Source organism: Chenopodium album, chromosome 11 (genome assembly GCF_948465745.1).
Source record: "Chenopodium album chromosome 11, dcCheAlbu1.1, whole genome shotgun sequence".
NCBI lineage: Eukaryota > Viridiplantae > Streptophyta > Magnoliopsida > Caryophyllales > Amaranthaceae > Chenopodium > Chenopodium album.
The window spans coordinates 24,498,651-24,517,218 of record NC_137844.1 but is presented as its reverse complement, the minus strand read 5'-3'; the positions used below and the strand labels follow the sequence as shown (position 1 = coordinate 24,517,218).

At 40.4% G+C, this 18,568-nt stretch overlaps 2 protein-coding genes and 1 non-coding gene across 3 annotated transcripts; 1 reads left to right on the top strand and 2 right to left on the bottom strand.

Annotated features, from left to right (window-relative positions):
• Positions 1-7,296: 7,296 nt before the first annotated feature.
• Positions 7,297-7,887, bottom strand: LOC145566471 (uncharacterized). The gene has a single exon (XM_081625881.1). The coding sequence runs from the start codon at positions 7,885-7,887 to the stop codon at positions 7,297-7,299; it is 591 nt and encodes a 196-aa protein (XP_081482007.1).
• Positions 7,888-9,935: 2,048 nt separating this feature from the next.
• LOC145566470 (uncharacterized) lies at positions 9,936-10,421 on the bottom strand. The gene has a single exon (XM_081625880.1). The coding sequence runs from the start codon at positions 10,419-10,421 to the stop codon at positions 9,936-9,938; it is 486 nt and encodes a 161-aa protein (XP_081482006.1).
• Positions 10,422-11,731: 1,310 nt separating this feature from the next.
• LOC145569632 (small nucleolar RNA R71) lies at positions 11,732-11,838 on the top strand. Its single transcript, XR_014096206.1, has one exon. It is a non-coding gene; the product is annotated as a small nucleolar RNA R71 (small nucleolar RNA).
• Positions 11,839-18,568: the final 6,730 nt, after the last annotated feature.

Sequence of the window (18,568 nt, the reverse complement as noted above, 5' to 3'; positions counted from 1 at the left end):
TTATTACTAGTGGCAAAAAAAGCCATCCGTAACGGGCAAAAAGGGCCCATCCATAACGGGCAGTGTCCGTTACGTATGCGGCCGTTACAGATGGCCATTATTATTCGTAACGGGCGTTGTCCGTTACGAATAAGTTCTGATCAGTGACGAAAGCCGTCTTCTCTTGATCTTTTTTCCACAGGGGCATCTGGTGGAAGCCCGAGTAGGCATCCAGAAAACTCATCAAGGCATGCCCGGCTGTAGAGTCGACCAGGCTGTCGATCTTTGGAAGCGGGTAGCTGTCCTTTGGACATGCCTTGTTTAAGTCGGTGTAATCTACACACATGCGCCAGGTACCATTCGGCTTCTTTAAAAGCACAACGTTTGCAACCTAATCAGGGAAGTTACATGGCTAAATGAACCCAGTGTCTAATAGCTTTTTGACCTCGGCAACTGCCTCCTGACTTCTCTCCTCGCCGTGATTTCTTTTTTTTTACCGGATAAGCTTCTTTTAAGGATCCACGGCGAGTTTGTGTACAGCGAGATCCGGGCTAATGCCTAACATCTCTTCCACTTCAAAGGCAAAGATGTCATTGAATTCCTTCAGTATAAGGTGCATGTATAACTCTTAATTAAGTTATATTTATAACTCATCACTACCCTAATACAAGTATAGGGGCAAGCAAAGGATCGATCCACGAGGAAAAGGGGTTTTCCTCAATCAAGGTAAATTATGAATCTATTGCAAAGGGGTATTTTGAATGTTTTTTTTTTTTTTTGCGTTTTTCAATAATAAAATTACTACTACGAAGGAATGAAAAAAAAGAAAAATAAGAAATAAATAGCTAGAGGAACTAGAATAAGGGAAACAATGCTAGGGGGTACAGGGGTGTCAAATACGATTAACAAAGATAGAGAATGATGATTATCATGAAGAACATGCCATAGAATACAAAGTTCTACCTAAACAATTCACTCTCACGCAATTGTCTAAGCAAATCAATGAATGAGGGCTTGGCCTAATTGAGCTCACTTTCGCGCATCCAATTAGACACTAATCAAATCGAGAGATTAAGAGTGCACAATACATAAAGCTCTACTCAAACAATTCATTTTCATGCAATCATTAAAGTAAAGGTGATCTTATCCTAATTCAAATCACTCCCGTGCATCTTAACAATGTGCTACTACTAATCTCAACCCATCAAAAATCATACATTCATCAATTCATAGCACAAGCTCAATAAATCATCATTAATCATCAATATTGTTCTATGCCTTTCACCCCCTTCCCTTAGCTAAAAACTTAGCCTAGGGAAGAGAAACTAACCATCATAACTAAACTAAACAAGGATTCAATCAACACAAAACTAAACATGATTAAAATCAAAGGAAAAACAAATCCAACAAGCTCAACTAAAGAAATAGATGAAAACAATCAATATCAAAGCAAATAAATCAAACTAAAAGGAAAGGGTAAGAGAATGCTAATGAGAAACTTGATTGAAGAAGGAAACTTGAAAGTCTTCCATTGCATAGAAAAATAAAAGAACCTTCACCAAATCTTGATTACAATGATGAAACTTGAATATTAAGCAACTTTCTCTCTCTAAAATACAAGCTTCTAATGTTAATTGGAAAACAGGATGACAAAAAAATTCAAGAAGAAGACTAATTATATGCATCACCAATTCGGAAATAAAGACCTAAAAAGACCCTTCTCTTCGCATGTCGCGTCCTTTCTTGGCTGGGTACGGAGTTGCCTAGCCCAGCTAGCCGCGCCCGCGGGTCTTAAGGCCACGCCCGCGAATGAAGTCTGGAGAGGCCTTTTTAGCTGAGGAGAGGCCGTGGTCAGGGAACAGGGGGAAAATGGGCTCGAAATGCCGCCCCTGCGGTAAGTTTAGGAGAGGCACCTCCCCGGGCACAGCAAGACATCTCTCGCATCTTTCTAAAAACTTCGGAGCAGCACTCCGCGCTCGCGGCTCCTTGCTTGGTTGCTTGCCCTCTTCTTGAGCATCTTTTTCCCATCCTTATCTCCATATGCATCCATAGGCTTCATCATAGGGGCCGAGAACCTACAAAACATCAAAGAAAACTAAGAGAATAAAAGAAAAGGGAGAAAAAGAAGGAGAACACGAGTAAAGACAAAAAATCACAAAGACGAAGATACAAACGCTTGAAAAGGCTCAAACAAGTGCAAATGAGGGGAAATCCATAAAGAAAAAGGATAAAAGAGTGGCATAAATGCCACTCATCTAAATCCCCCACACTTGCCTCTTGGTTGTCCTCAAGCAAAGAAAGCTAGAAGAGCTAAAGCTAATAAAGAAAAACCGAATTTCTTTTAGCATAAGCAACAAGCCATTTGAACCTCAAGGTCGCCGATAAGGACGATTTGTGATCTCGTGAGGGTCTCCAAAGAGTTTACCCCACAACTCTAACAAAATTTTTCAAGACAAACAAAGAAGGAGAAAACAAGAAGATGAATCAACGAACACATGCAAATAATAATGAAATCAAGATTTTAAAGAAAACAAGCATAAGTGGATGGCAAGCTTTCTAAGTAGTTGAAGTGAGCACGCAAGGGGATGCCGATGGTCGATTGAAGGATAAATCATGCTAAGCATAGAGAACTCTAACAAGCGCCACTCCCTCTACATTCCATACATTCTTATTGCGTTCCCTCATCTAGATTCAAATCCACCCTTGGAGGTAGTAACTTATGAATCCTCGAAGGAGCCGAAATAAAGATAAAACAATATAAAATATGGGAACCCGAAATCTTACCAAGTCATGCTTTTCTCCATACTTGAAATCTAGCTCCCTCCACCGACTAGAGACTCAACCAACCTAGGTAAAAAGAAAAATGAAAGGGTTATAGTGTTGGCTAGGGGTAAAGGTGTGGACAAATTTTAAAATTGGTGCTTAGCCAAATCGTGAAGAGAAGGGTGATCAAGCCTCTTTTACAAAATCCAACATTTACCAATTTTCAAACTGTATTGCCACAAACTTGAATTACATTGCAAAACATTTTGAGCTTTCATCTTCCTCTTTCATCATCATTCAACAACCCCCTTATTTTTTTTTTTTACTTTATTCAAATGTCTTTGCCTTTTATAACTATGGAAGGCTTTTTCTAGGATTTGCACTTGCTTTTATTAAACATATATTCACAACGTCACAATCTCACTTTCCAATTAGAACCATTACCTTCCCATTTCAAATCAAGACATCAATAAGCTTTCGTGGCTTGAGCTTCAGGATCCTAAGGGTGAAAGTAAAACAAAAGGTCGTGGGCTAATAATGTGCTATAATCAAGGAGGGGAAGGCTCAACATGGGAAGCAAAAGGAGAAAATGCAACCAAATATACAAGACACAACAAAATAAAATCTAATCCTAGAGAACAAAATAGTCACCGAATGAAGAATGCTCTTTGTCATTCCTAAGTTAGTTCTGTCGTGATCTTGGGAGTTAGACCCATTTTCTAGACCTAAGCATGCCTTGGTAAGGATCCTACGCTGCTCATACAAAGAAATGTTGGAGGCTTGAACAACGAAACTCACATCGGGTTACAAAAACTACCTCAAGGGCTTCAAATCCCCTAATGAGAGCAACACCTTCTTACCACAAACAAGTGAAATTGGGTTTGATGGGCCTTATGAGTTCTAAACCGGCTACCTTAGCATGGACCTATCCTAGAGTCAACCGATGGTAATCCCGAAGCGTGCAAACTTTTAACACTTAGTAAGAAAGACATTCAATCACACAAGTTAACTTTTATTATGCTCGGGATGAAGATGAAACAACTAAAGTTTTCACAGTTTGTCTTATAAGGGCAAAAGTTTTTATTCAATTTTCAATAAGGAAAGAGAATAAAAGTAATGAGAGGCAAGTAAACATTTAATTCCCAATCGACAAACAAAGATCGTTCGGCATCATACCAACGATCACCAGATTCCGTAGAATCAAATGCATATAACCTCGAACAATCAGCTCCATCCTAATCTAACTAACTATGCACACAAAAGAAAATAAAACAGAGTAACGGAAAGGTCTCACCCAAATGTTTCTTGAAGAAAAGTAAAGCAACCAAACCACTTACGGTATCTAGATATGTTGCTTCCAAAGTTCTTCAAAGCTACAAAAGAGATAGAAAAAAAAAAGAGCAAAACAAACACTATGCAAAGAAAAAGGTTAGAGAAATTCTACAAACTTGAACCTTGGGCATAACCAACTACCCAAATCATTATCCAATCATCATCATCATCATTAAAAACATCATTAATCAACAACAATCTAAAATAAATCAACCAAAAGCTATAAAACCCAACACCCAATCACAATACCAAACATAATTCCCTCAAATGCTCCCATGAGTCCTTGGTGCCTTCGCCCACACTTACCCAAAACTAATCCCTTTGACTTAAACACCCCCCCATACTAGATAAGAGCATCGTCCTTGATGCTTCACATGCAAATAAAAACAAAAGGGGTATGGGACCAAAAGGGGAAGGGAAAACATGCATACCAAAAGGGGAACTATTGGCCATTAGGGTTGGCATCACCATCATCCCCATTCCAACTATCATAGGTAAAACCCGAGGGCGGCCATGGGGATCCCAACCTCTGGTGTAACAAGGAGGCCACCCACAATGACCCTTGAAAAGATCTAGTTGGGATGGGGTCAATTGGTCATATGGCTCGGGTTGCACCAAAGGCAAATGGTGAGAGGGATCAACGTATGGGTAGTTTGGGTCGCCCCTATAATCGCTCCCACCCGAAACCTGATAATCATAGTGATCGGACTCATCGGGGAACTCACGCTTTGGCCCATCAGGGTTCAAGACACCCGCCCAATAGGGGTACGTAGGTTGGTTGTCACCCTTCCAAGATGGCACGGGCCCTTGTTGGGCCGGCGTATATGGATAGTTAACCGGAGGAGTGATCTCCCCTCTACGTACACTCGCATCATATAAGGCGTTAGTTTGAAAGCCATTATATTGGTGAGAGCCGAACATACCATGCATGCTAAGTTGCATGCTCTCCATTTGAGCTCTCATCGCCGCCATCTCATTTTTAAATTCGGGTTGTTGTTGTTGTTGTCGTCTTCTTCTTCCTTCATGTTGTTGTTAATCGGAGGCACCTCCTCCACCTCATCTACTTCCTCTACATCAATACCAATCTCCTCATCTAATTCATTTACTTCATCCACCTCTATTTCATCATGGGGAAGGACACCCGAGTCTTTCCTCACCCACCAAGGGTGATTAACTCCCTTTCTAAGATGGGAAGTGAATTCCGGTTTAGGGAGGAAACAATGATGCTTGCGGGAGATTAGCAAACTCCAAATCCCGTCTACCTTAGTCTCTTTGGTGAATTGCATCGTCTTAAGTTGCTTCGTATCAAACCAAATGTCACTCCCATCGCCTTTCCCCACTATGGTGCAAGAGCACAACTTATCCCCATGACCTAACTTCTTCGCCAATCGAGTGACCATAGCCCCATAATGAATCTCCTCCGTCTTTGTACTCGAGACAATAGCTTCAATGCATTTGGTGAAGATAAAACCCAAATTCACTCTATGACCATAGTCCGTCTTAGAGGCAAGCCACAAAATCCGGATCTCTTCTAAGGTAATCTTTCCCAAATCCTGCTTGTTGAAGACCATATACCCAAGAATACAATGAAGAAGTCTAAGAGCCGGGTGCATGATATCACTACCCAATGAAAACTTAGAATTGAAGCTATTCATCCGGGATATACACTTCCACCAATGAGTGGGGTTATAATCGGGTAATTACTCATATTTGGGGAGGAACAGGTTGGCATCAGGATTGAGGTCAAGGTATTCGTTGAATTGACGGAGGGTCATGGTTTCTTTTTTGTTGAATAGTTGGAAGGAGATAGAAAGGTTGTTGCCCCCGGAGGCATGTGTTTCAAAAGAGGCTAAAAATTCCAAAGTAGGCTCACGGTAGGTTTGGTAAGCCTTCGTTACAAAGGAGTTTAGCCTTAGATTGTTGAAGAAGAACTAACAATCTTCATCAATGCCCAATTGTGTTGTTGTGGGTTGATGATAGTGTTTGGTAGGGTGGATTTTTCGTGATTGTAGGGTGTCATAAGTGGTTTTATGATGTTTCTTGGTAAATTTGGTTGGTGACAAAGGTGGTGGTGGTTGCTCATCATTTAGAGGGGGTTGAGTGGTTGAAGCTTGAGGCTCTTTACCACTCCTTCTCTTCTTTAAACCCATACCAAGCACCATTTTTACTTCTTCACACAATCAAAGCACACTACTCCAAATTCACCCAACAATACCACTACAACACAAACTTCCACAATCCAAATACTTATCAATCACCAATCAACACAAATTAACCACAAATATCCACAAGAAATTCCAAATATCAACTTACAACCAAGAATTAATCAATAAAGACCAACAACAATCACCAATTTATGTATCAAACTTCATCAAGGAAAGACACAAGAATAACCATGTAAACATCAAATTATGATAAAAAATTCAATAAAAACTAGAGAGGAGATGATTATAACAACTATGTGAGCCTAAAATCAACTCCAACTAGCTCAAAGAACCAAATTTTCGAGCAAGCTTCAAGCACATTTAATGGAGTCCCGCGCGAAAATCGGACCAAAAAGTGTGGAAATGGTGAAGATGATGAATTTGAAGGTAATTGGTGAAAATTTTAAGGAGTTTGAGTGAGAAATTGGTTGGATTTGAGAGTTTATAGATTAGGGTTTAAGGTTTGAGGGTTTTTGGGAGAGAGAATGAGTGAGGAAGATGATAAAATGAAGGAGAGGGGGCGAATTCCGGATAAAATAGCTGTGAGAATCCGGGTAGACCCCGACTGTCGCGCTCGCAGGTCCTTAGGCCGGGCCGGGCCTGTGGCTATCGATGTCGCGCCTTCTCCTAGGGCGCGGCTGGGCATCTCCTGCTTTTGAGATTTCCATTTAAACTAACCAGCCGCGCCCGCGGGCCCCTAGAGAGGGATCTCCTTAGGCGCGGGCTTCACCTTAAAGCCGTTAGACTCCAATTTCAATTCTCCCTCATTCATAACTCGATCTTGGCTTGTCAAATCACGACCTAACGGCCTTAAATCCTAAACCACACAAATATTGACCAAGAGTTCAAGCACCTACAGAGAAAAGCCAAAGAAGATAAGATAAGAACTAATAACAAAATCGACTAAAAAGAAGAAAAATAAGAAAGAAAAAAAATTTAGAACTCGGGTTGCCTCCTGAGAAGCGCTTCTTTATAAGGTCACTAGCTTGACCATGAGAAAATTTCATCAAGGAGGAGGCTAAGGATCTAGAGGATCAAGCATTAAGCACTCAATGAGACCAGCTTCATCTTTGCAGAAATGGTGTTTCAGACGATGACCATTAACCATAAACTTTTGATCGCCCGCTTCCAACTCGAACGAACCATAAGGAGTAGTATTTGAAATCACAAAAGACCCCGACCACTTGGACTTACGTTTTTCGGAAAACAAATGAAGTCTTGAATTGAATAACAAGACCTTGTCTCCAACCTTAAAGCTCTTGTTCCAAATGTGTTGGTTGTGCCACTTCTTTGTCTTCTCCTTATATAAGCTCGAGCTTTCATAAGCATCATCTCTAAGCTCTTCGAGTTCATTGAGCTTCAACAATCTCTTCTTAGCAGCCAATGATAAATCCACGTTGAGTTCCTTGATAGCCCACCAAGCCTTGTGTTCCAATTCCACCGGCAAGTGACAAACCTTCCCATAAACCAACCTATAGGGGGTTGTGCCAGTTAGAGTCTTGTATGCCGTCCTTAGAGCCCATAGCGTGTCATCAAGTTTAAGAGACCAATCCTTCCTAGACTTGTTCACCATTCTCTCAAGAAGATTCTTGATTTCTCTATTAGACATCTCCACTTGTCCTTGAGTTTGAGGGTGGTAAGGTAGCCGACCTTGTGGTGAACTCTATACTTTTTAAGAAGGGCTTCGAGTTTCTTCTTGGCAAAGTGAGAGCCTCCATCACTAATGAGCACCCTAAGAACCTCAAATCGAGGAAAGATGATCTTTTTGAGAAGCTTAAGCACAACCTTATTATCGTTGATAGGGGAAGGTATGGCCTCAATCCACTTAGTAACATAATCAACCGCTACCAAGATATACAAAACCCGAGAAGAAAAAACAAAGGGCCACAAGCAAGATAATTGGCGATATTCGCATACCAAGGGCTAGATGTTGAAGCAATAGCCATGAGAGTTTCAAATCCCATCTCCTCATTGATTGGTACATCATCTTTGTTCTCAAAAGGAAGCCTAGACAAATGATCCGCAACATAGTTCTCCGCTCCTTTCTTGTCTCTCATTTCCATGTGAAAATCTTGAAGGGAGAGAACCCAACGGATTAGGCGAGGCTTTGCTTCCTTCTTAGTCACGAGATATCGAACCGCTATAAGATTCGTGTACAAAATCACCTTAGAGCAAATAAGATAGGACCTAAACTTGTCAAAGGCAAACACAATTGCTAGCATTTCTTTCTCCGTCATTGTATAATTCCTTTGAGCTTCATCTAGAGATCTACTTGCATAGTAGATGACATATGATTTTCCTTCCTTCTTTTGTCCAAGCACGACACCTACTGCAAAGTCACTAGCATCGCATATTAGCTCAAAAGGCAAGCTCTAATTTAGAGCTTGCATAACAGGGGAGGAAATTAGAGCTTCCTTGAGCTTAGCAAATGCCTCAAGGCAAGCCTCATTGAAGCTAAAAACAACATCCTTTTTGAGTAATTCGGTCAAAGGATTGGCGATTAATAAAAATCTTTAATAAATCTCCGGAAAAAATCGGCAGGCCCAAGAAAAGCTCTTACTCCCGTGATACAAGTAGGAGGGGGCAACTTTGCAATCACCGAAACCTTGGCCAGATCAACTTCAATGCCTTTCTTTTAAACTTTATGTCCAAGGACAATACTCTCCATAGCAATAAAGTGGCATTTTTCCCAATTCAAAACCAAACTCGTCTCTTGATACCTTTTCAATACTTTCTCAAGATTATAAAGGCAAGGGTCAACAGACGAGCCACCAACACTAAAATCATCCATGAATAATTCAATCACTTTTTCAAGCATCTCGGAGAAAATAGAACTCATGTATCGTTGGAATATTAAAGGAGCACTGCATAACCCGATTGACATTCTCCGGTATGCGAATGTTTCATATCGACAGGTGAATGTAGTTTTCTCTTTATCACTTGGATGGATAGGGTTTTAGAAAAATTCAGAATACCCATCCAAGAAAACAAAAGAAAGCATGGTGAGAAAGTCTCTCCAACATTTGGTCCATAAAGGGGAGAGGGAAATGATCTTTCTTGATATTTTTATTTAATCTCCTACAATCAATGCACATTCTCCACCTGGTCACCGTCTGGGTGGAGGCCTCCTCTCCCCCTTCACCTTTTACAATGGTCATTCCACCCTTCTTTGGTACCACGTGAACCGGGCTAACCCACTTGCTATCGGAGATAGCATAAATTATGCCCACTTCATGTAATTTAAAGATTTCCTTTTTGACTACCTCTTGGAGGTTGGGATTCAACCTCCTTTGAGGTTCAATTGAGGTGGATTGATCATCCTCAAGATGAATACGATGCATGCACAACGAAGAGCTAATACCCTTAATATCATTAATGCTATACCCTATCACATCTCTATATTTTCTTAAGACAACAAACAATTTTTTCAAATCAATTCCATCAAGGGTAGCATTGACAATGGTAGGGTATTTTCCATCATTATCAAGATAAGCATATTTCAAAGAAGGGGAAAAGGGGTTTGAGTTCTACCTTAGGAGGAGGCTTGGAACTCTCCTCCAATTTCTCCTCTTTATGCTCGATCTTGATCTCTTTTTGTTGTTCAACCTCTTCCTCCTTTGAGGTTTCTTCCATAGCCATGACAAACTCTCTTGCCTCTTAAGAATAAAACTCTTCCTTGCATGTAAGAGCTTTAATCATTGGACCTTGTGGCTTCATCATTACCCTTCCCAAGTGATCTAACTCTTTATTCAGAACATCAACTCTATAACATTTCTCAACCATGGGGGTCTTGAGTAATTTGGAAAACTCAAAAACAATCTTCTCATCGGCCACTTCACATGTAATAGTATTGTTCTTGCAATTGATGACCGCCCCCAAGGTTTTAAGAGCTTCTCGACCCAAGATTAACGGAGTATCAACATCTTCCTCCATATCCATCACTACAAAATCACATGGCACAAAGATATGCCCATCTTGAATAGCAACATCCTCGAGCTCACCACAAGGAAGTTTGACCGAGCGGTAGGCCAATTGAATAGTTTTTCTTGTTGGTATCATTTCAATATTGAGTTTTTGCGCAATGAAGAGGGGAATTAAGCTAACACTCGCTCCTAAATCCGCCAAGGCACCCCTAAGTTCCATGTTGCGATTTTAATCGGTAAAGTAAAGCTTCCCGGGTCCTTCTCTTACTTTGGTATCTTGTGTTAAACGAGTGCACTAACTTGATAAGGGAGGGTAATGAGCTCATCATTGAGCTTGCTGTTGTTGGTTAGGATGTCTTTGAGAAATTTGGAGTGCGAAGGCATTTGGGTAACAACTTCGATGAAGGGGAGACTTATGTGTAAGTTCTTCATTACACTACGGAATTTTGCGAATTTATCATTCAACTTTCTCTCCGCAAGTATCCCAGGAAAAGGAGCCGGCTCATCTAGATTCCTAGTCTCACTAGAAGTTGAAGTTGTCTTCTCATCATTAGGCCTCTTCTTCTCTACATTCTCTTCTTTCCCAACAACCTTGTCTTCTTCAACTCTATTCTCCCCCCTCACACCTTCTTCTCCTCCCTTCTTTACTTCACTATCTCCATATTTTGGCCCTTCATAGGATGTAATCGATCTCAATGTGATTGCCTTGCATGAGTCGGGTTTTATGTTATGAGAGGGCTTTGCTTGTGGTTGTCCGGGTAAAGTAGAAGGTGAGTTGAAAGGTACTCTCTCAGTCAATTGGGCTAATTGCGAATCAACCATCTAGTTATGAGCTTTGACCTCTTGCATTTGTTGATTCATGGCTTGGAGTTATTGAAGAATTTGGGTTTGTGTGGAATCGGGTTAAAATGCATGATCTTTAGTCCTTTGAGACACTTGATTTTGGTTGTTGTATTAGTTTTTCCTTGGGTAGTTTCCTTTCGTATTTTTGTTTTAAGGTGGAGGTGGATTTTGGTATTGAGGGTTGGAATTGTATGATGGTTGATCTTGTTGCCCCTATTGTTGAGGTTGAGGTGCAAATTCGGGTGGTGGTTGCCTCCAAGCTACTCCTCCGCCACTTCCACTATATCCATCTAGCCTTGTGTTGTAAGCCGCCACATGCTCGGGGCTCAAACTTCGATATAAGATGTATCGTGGTTTGTGCCACCACAATTTTTACATGAGAAAGAATTGACTTCAGAAGAGCTTGTCCCACTATTAACACTTGTGTTCAACTTTGCAAGCCCCTTAGTCAAAAGCTCAATTTGATGTTGCAATTGATCAACCTTCTCCAATTTGTACATCCCACCTTTCTTCGGTGCATTCCTCCTTCTACCACCCCAAGAGTAGTTCTTCGCTACTTCTTCAATTGTTGCTTCAACTTGATTTTGGGGGATCTTTATCAATTGTCCACCCGCCCCCGCATCCAAGTTAGCTTTAGACATAGGTTCCAATCCATCATAGAAGAATCGCATGAGCAAACTTTGATTGTGTTCATGATGAGGACATGCTTGTACCAACTCCTTGATCCTTTCCCAAGCTTCACTAAGACTCTCATTCGCTTCCTGTTCAAATGATTTAATCTTCCTTCTCATTTTGGCGGTCTTTTACTTGGAAATGAACCTCTTCAAGAACGCCTTGACTATCTCCCTCCATGTTGTGAGAGAATTTGGCTTGACTTGCTTGAGCCACTTCTTTGCTCTTCTCGAAAGTGATTGCCGAAATAGATGCATTCGGATGTACTCTTGAGAAACTTGATTTGTTTGAATCATGGCACGTATCTCAATGAATCTATCAAGGTGCTCAATAGGAGAACCCGAAAATTGTTTCGCTTGTACCATTCTTGTGTATTGGGGGTGAATGGTAAAGTTAGTTTCCGTGACAGGTAGCAAAATCCCTCCCGTGAGCTCATAATCCTCCGAATTTCCAAACTCACGAAACAAAACTTCATCCTCTTGTCCCACCATTGCCTCACTTTGTGAACTTGAAGAACCAGAATCACTCCCACTCTCAACAATAACACCAAGACCAGTTCCCTCTTCTTAATAAAGCCTACGGACTTGTCTCAAAGTTCGGTCGATCTCGTGGTCAATGTTATGTGTGGGTGGTCCTTGAAACCTCCTAAGCATCCACCTAAGCTAAATAAACAATTAGCAATGACTAGCAAGAGAATAAATGAACAAAAGCAAATGCAAAGAATCCAACAATAACACAATAAAAGTGCAAAACTAGCTAAATCCCCGGCAACGGCGCAAAACTTTGATCGAGGGAAGATAAGTTGTTTACTACCTCCTCCTAATCAAATTATATTTATAACTCTTCACTACCCTAATAAAACTATAGGGCAAGCAAAGGATCGATCAACGAGAAAAAGGGGTTTTGATCAATCAAGATTAATTATGAATCTATTGCAAAGGAATATTTTGAATGTTTTTTTTTTGGCATTTTTCAATAGTCAAATTACTAATACGAAGGAATGAAAACAAGCAAAATAAGAAATTAATAGCTAAAGGAACTAGAATAAGGGAAACAACGCTAGGGAGTACAGGGGTGTCAAGCACGATTAACAAAGATAGACAATGATGATTATCATGAGGAACTTGCCATAGAATACAAAGTTCTACCTAAATAATTCACACTCATACAATTGTCTAAGAAAATCAATGAATGAGGGCTTCGCCTAATCGAGATCACTTTCACGCAGCCAATTGGACACTAATCAAATCGACAGATTAGAAGTGCACAATACATAAAGCTCCACTTAAACAATTCATTTTCATGCAATCATTAAAGTAAAGGTGATCTTATCCTAATTGAAATCACTCCCGTGCATCTAAATTAGGGAACATTAAACAATGTGCTACTACTAATCTCAACCCATCAAAAATCATACATTCATCAATTCATAGCATAAGCTCAATCAATCATCATCAATCATCAATATTAATCCATTCCTTTCACCCCCTTCCCCTAGCTAAAAACTTAGCCTAGGGAAGAGAAACTAACTATCATAACTAAACTAAACAAGGATTCAATCAACACAAAACTAAACATGATTAAAATTAAAGGAAAAACAAATCCAACAAGCTCAACTAAAGAAATAAATGAAAACAATCAATATCAAAGCAAATAAATCAAACTAAAAGGAAAGTGTAAGAGAATGCTAATGAGAAACTTGATTGAAGAAGGAAACTTGAAATTCTACCATTGGATAGAAAAATAAAAGAACCTTCACCAAATCTTGATTACAATGATGAAACGTGAAGATTAAGCAACTTTCTCTCTCTAAAATACAAGGTTCTAATGTTAATTGGAAAATAGGAAGACGACAAAATTCAAGAAGAAGACTATTTATATGCATCACCAATTCGGAAATAAAGACCTAAAGAGAACCTTCTCTTCGCATGCCGCGCCCTCTTTTTGCTGGGAACGGGGCTCAAGGCCGTGCCCGCAGGAGAAGTCTGGAGAGGCCTCTCTAATTGAAGAGAGGCCGGGTCTTGGAACAGGGGGAAAAATGGGCTCGAAATGCCGCGCCCGCGGGAAGTTGAGGAGAGACATCTCCCCAGGCGCAGCAATGCATCTCCCACATCTTTGTAAAAACTTCAACGCAGCACTCCGTGCCCGCGGCTTCTTGCTCCGCGCTCGCGGCTCCTTGCTTGGCTGGGGCCCTCTCCTTGAGTATATCTTTCCCATCCTTAACTTCGTACGCATCCATAGGCTTCATTATAGGGGTCATGAACCTATAAAACATCATTGAAAACTAAGAAAACACAAGAAAAGGGAGAAAAAGAGGGGGAATATGAGTAAAGACAAAACATCACAAAAACGAAGATAGAAACGCTTGAAAAGGCTCAAACAAGTGTAAACAAGGGGAAAATCATTAGAGAAAAAGGATAAAAGAGTGGCATAAATGCCACTCATCAGACAGCCTTGCACTCGTTCAGAGTGGGTCCGCTCAGAATAATGTTATAGGCGGTTAGCTCTTCAACCACCAAAAATCGGACGATCATGTCGCCCTTTTCCCTTCTCCCCCATCAGGATGGGTAAATCAATTTGTCCGACTAGGTGCATGACCCCTCCCCCGAAAACCTACAAGAGGATGGGAGACGTCGTATAGGTTGTTCAGCTTGTACTTCAGCTTGGACAAACACTTATAGCTGATGAGGTCATAGGAGCTACCGGTGTCTATAAGGATCCGATCAATCAGTTGGTTGGCGGCCATACATTCAATGACGACCTGGTCGTCATGCGGTCGGCGGACTTTGCCCCAATCCTTCTCAGTGATGAGGACATCTGGGAAGGCTCCGCTGGTGGACGCCTGCCCCTCATCAACAGCATGGATCATCTTTTTCAGATGATCCTTGGTGCCTCGGATGGTCAGACCACCGCTTGTGAAGCCTCCTGCTATGGTGTAGACCGACTCTTTGTCAGTGTCCGAGCTACTAGCAGGCTAGGCAGTCTTGGATGACTGTCCAGGATTCGTCTTGACAAACACTTAGGACTTTAAGGTGTAAGATTTCAGCACCCCCATGTCAGCCAGATGGTCCAACGTCCGCTTGAGGCTATAGCATTCGTTGGTGTCATGGCCAACTTCCTCATGGAAATGGCAGTATTTATTTTTGTTCCACGACTGAACGGAACTCTACATGGGGTTTGGCTTCTCAATGGTCAGCCGGTCCCTTATCTCCATGAGGATGGAGTAGTAGTCTTTATTAAACTTGTACTTTGGGACGTATGGTTTGAATTTTTTCTTTTTCTTCTGGGTCAGCTGATCAGATTCATTAACCACCCATACTTCTTTTCTATTTTTGCTCTCTTCAACTTTCTAAGCCGGTTGAGCAGACCGACTCTCTTTTTGTTTGCCAGACTTCTTGGAGTCTAAATGATGGCTGGACGAGCAGAGTTCAGTGGCTTAAATAAAGCTCTCCGCCTCTATAACGCCACTTAGAGGGTGAAGACCCTCTTTCGGACGAGGTCAAACTTAAAGGTTGAGCTATCCTTCACACCCTTGAAGAAGTCTGCGTAGGCTACCTCGTCAGATAGCCCTTGTATCTGGATTCTCACCAGATTGAACCGTTTGACGTAAGAGCGAAGTCCTTCTCTCTCTCCCTGACGTATGGTGCTCAAGTCGAGAATTGTTTTCTTGATAGGGATGTTCATCGAGAACTGATCACAGTAGAGTAGCTCGTTAGGACTACAAACCCTAACAATGTTATTGGGTTGAGGTTCATGATCAAAATTAAATTGCATATCATCAAAATTAGCACAAACCTCATCACAATGAGCATAAGAGGGAAAGGTGTCAACATGCATATTTGGATCATCACAAGGCACATTAGAAGCATCAAGAGAATTCATGCAAAAATTAAAAGAATCTTGACATTGAGAATCAAAACAAGAAACATGACATTCTCTATCATAAGAATCTCTAGCAAGCTAAATGAAGAAATTTCAAGCATCATGCATAGGCAAAAGATGAAATCTACCATTATACATATTCTCAACCATTCCCCTAATATACTTATTCATGCCCCAATAAGCTATACTACAAGCATCACTAAGAGAACACCCATGGGAATTAAGAAAACCATCTAATCTATCAAAGTAAGCATAGAAGGGTTCATCATCAAATTGAGGAAAAGATAAGCATGCCATTTTTTTACAAAAAGTAAAGAAAAGCAAACAAAAAAAAACAAAGAATATACAAGAACCTAGCTAATCTAATCAACACACATTAATTAACTCCTTAGTCCTCTGCAACGACGCCAAATTTTGATCACGGTAGAGTAGGTCGTTGGGACTACTAACCCTAACCATATTAGAAATTTATAATACCTAAACTTACATTAAACTAGCTAGTGGCAAGTAATGGGTCAAACCACGAAGACTAAGTGTATTAATCTATGCTAATTAGACTACTAGGATGATCGAGATATAGAGATAGAAGAACATATAAAACACTACTTAAAACAAACAACGAAAAATAGGGAAAGTGGAATCCAATTACATCAATGCATTCAACAACAAGATTGCAATTAGATGAAAATGATCTCAATTTGGAACAATCAACATACTCAACTCACTCTCGCGCAATTAAGCATGCTAATTATCCTACTAAACTAATTCACTCTCATGCTTCTGGCCTAGCATAGGTATGGATGAATTTGGACTCTCAAACAACTCACTTTCACACAATTGATTGAAGACACAATTAAGAACATAGAATCAATTAGGTAGAAAGATTCTAATCCATATAAGCATCATCCATACACAATAATCAAGAATCAATTGCATACAAATCACAATCAATCATTCAATTCATCAACATAATCTTCATCCAATTCCCTAGAATAAAATCTAAGCTAACATGATAAAGAAGATCATGAAAAACAAGGTAAAACTAGAATTAAAGCTAAAATTAAACTATTAAACTAATAAACAACTCTAATCAATAAACAATTAAACAAAAACAAGACATAATGGAAAGCAATGAAGATGAGAGAAAGTTAGGAAGACTCATTGAATATATGAGGAGAAAATCCACAAATTGCTTCTTCAACCTCTCAAAACTCCATGAAAAATCCAAGCTTTCTCTCTCTAAAACTACTCCTAAGCTAGAGAGAGAGGCTCCTAATCTAACCCTAAGAGAGAGAAAATAAAAGAGGGTAAACTAATCTAAGGTGAATAATTGTTCAAAGAGTATTAAACCCTAAAGGGTATTTATATTACAAGCTAAAATAAAAAGAAATAAAAAGAAATAAAACTTATCAAATTAATTAAATAAAAAAACTAAAATAAAATAAAATAAAATAAAAAAGAAAAATAAAACCCAATACCCACGAAATACCACTTCAGACCCCCCCTATTCTTTTTCTTTGATAATTAAGGCTGCTCCATTTCAATCATCACCATCACCGCAATTAATCAACGGCTGGAAAGCATCAATGATCAACATCACTAAGCATCATGACCCTTCATCGACATCATCAATTTTCATCTCCAAATAAAATCAATCATGGCCGTTGGATTTCGAAATGCTTAAGGATTCATGAATAAGTCACGTGATAATTAAGAAATTCAAGACCTATGAAGGAGCGGTCGCGGCTAGGAATCTCCTCGGCATCTACCGCTTCAAATAATGAGCTACAAAATACCGTGTCCGCACCCACGATGGAAGAGGCCGCCCCCATGTCTGTAATTGCGAATTTGGGTTCGACTGATGGGCGGTTGCGGTGGCTGCTACTAGGATCTGATTTGCGTGGGAGTTGGAGGTGGTTTGGTGGTTGAAATGGTTGGCTGAGATTGGCGGCGTGGTGGCGTTTGCGTGGGTTGGTGTTTAGGTGCGGCAGATTGGAGGTGATTTGTTGCGTTGCTGTTGTTGTTGGCTGATTGGAAAGGAAGGAGGAGCAGGGGAATTGTGGTTTGGGGTGGTGTAGGATAGTGAAAGGTGTGGTGATGGTTAATGGGCAGCATGAGGGGCTTGGAAGGTCTTGAATTGTGAAGCTCATCTGACATGAACTAGGGGACCGAACCTTGACCCGAACACATACCTCTACAAACCAAGAAAACCGAGAGAAAAATGGGCCAAAAACTAACATAATAAAATAAAACAAAGTAGAAATAAAACTAATAAAACAAAATAAAGGACTAAATTAAAATAATAAGAAAATGAGAGAAAATAGGAATTTATTATATAACAAGAACTGAAAAACTTAAAACATAAACATAGAAAATAAGAGAATTTAAGTAAATTACGAAAATAAGCTAAAAACTATTAAAAGATAACAAAATAACTTAAAACAGGAGACAAATATTGAAAAACAAGTAAATAAAGGATAAAACGAGCTAAATTATTAGAAAATAAGCCGGAAAACGAATCAATAAACACCCCTAAAAGTGACATAAAAGTCACTTATCAAGAATTTGGAGGCAAACACGAAGGCAAGCCACCTAAAGCTATCAATACATCCGGCTGGCAGGTTGCCAAACCATTGTTGGGCTATGCCCTTCAAGGTAGCCGGGAAGCATCGGCACCACATAGTGTCTTCCAACCCCTGCATGTGCATAAGGTTGGTGTAGGCCATGAGGTGGTCATCAGGGTTGGTGGTACCATCATAGGGACCAACAATGACATTCTTAACCTTGGCCGGCTGTGCCGCCTCGGTTATTTCCTTGGTGAACGCAGAGGTTTGTTCACTAAGTTTAAGCAGACGGAGCTGGCAATCTAGGGCTAAACATTGTGTGCCGCCTGACCTCCGAAGAGGGCCGGCTGCATGAATGGTGGGACATACTTCCCGTATGGCATCTGAGCCACATACAAGACTGCCC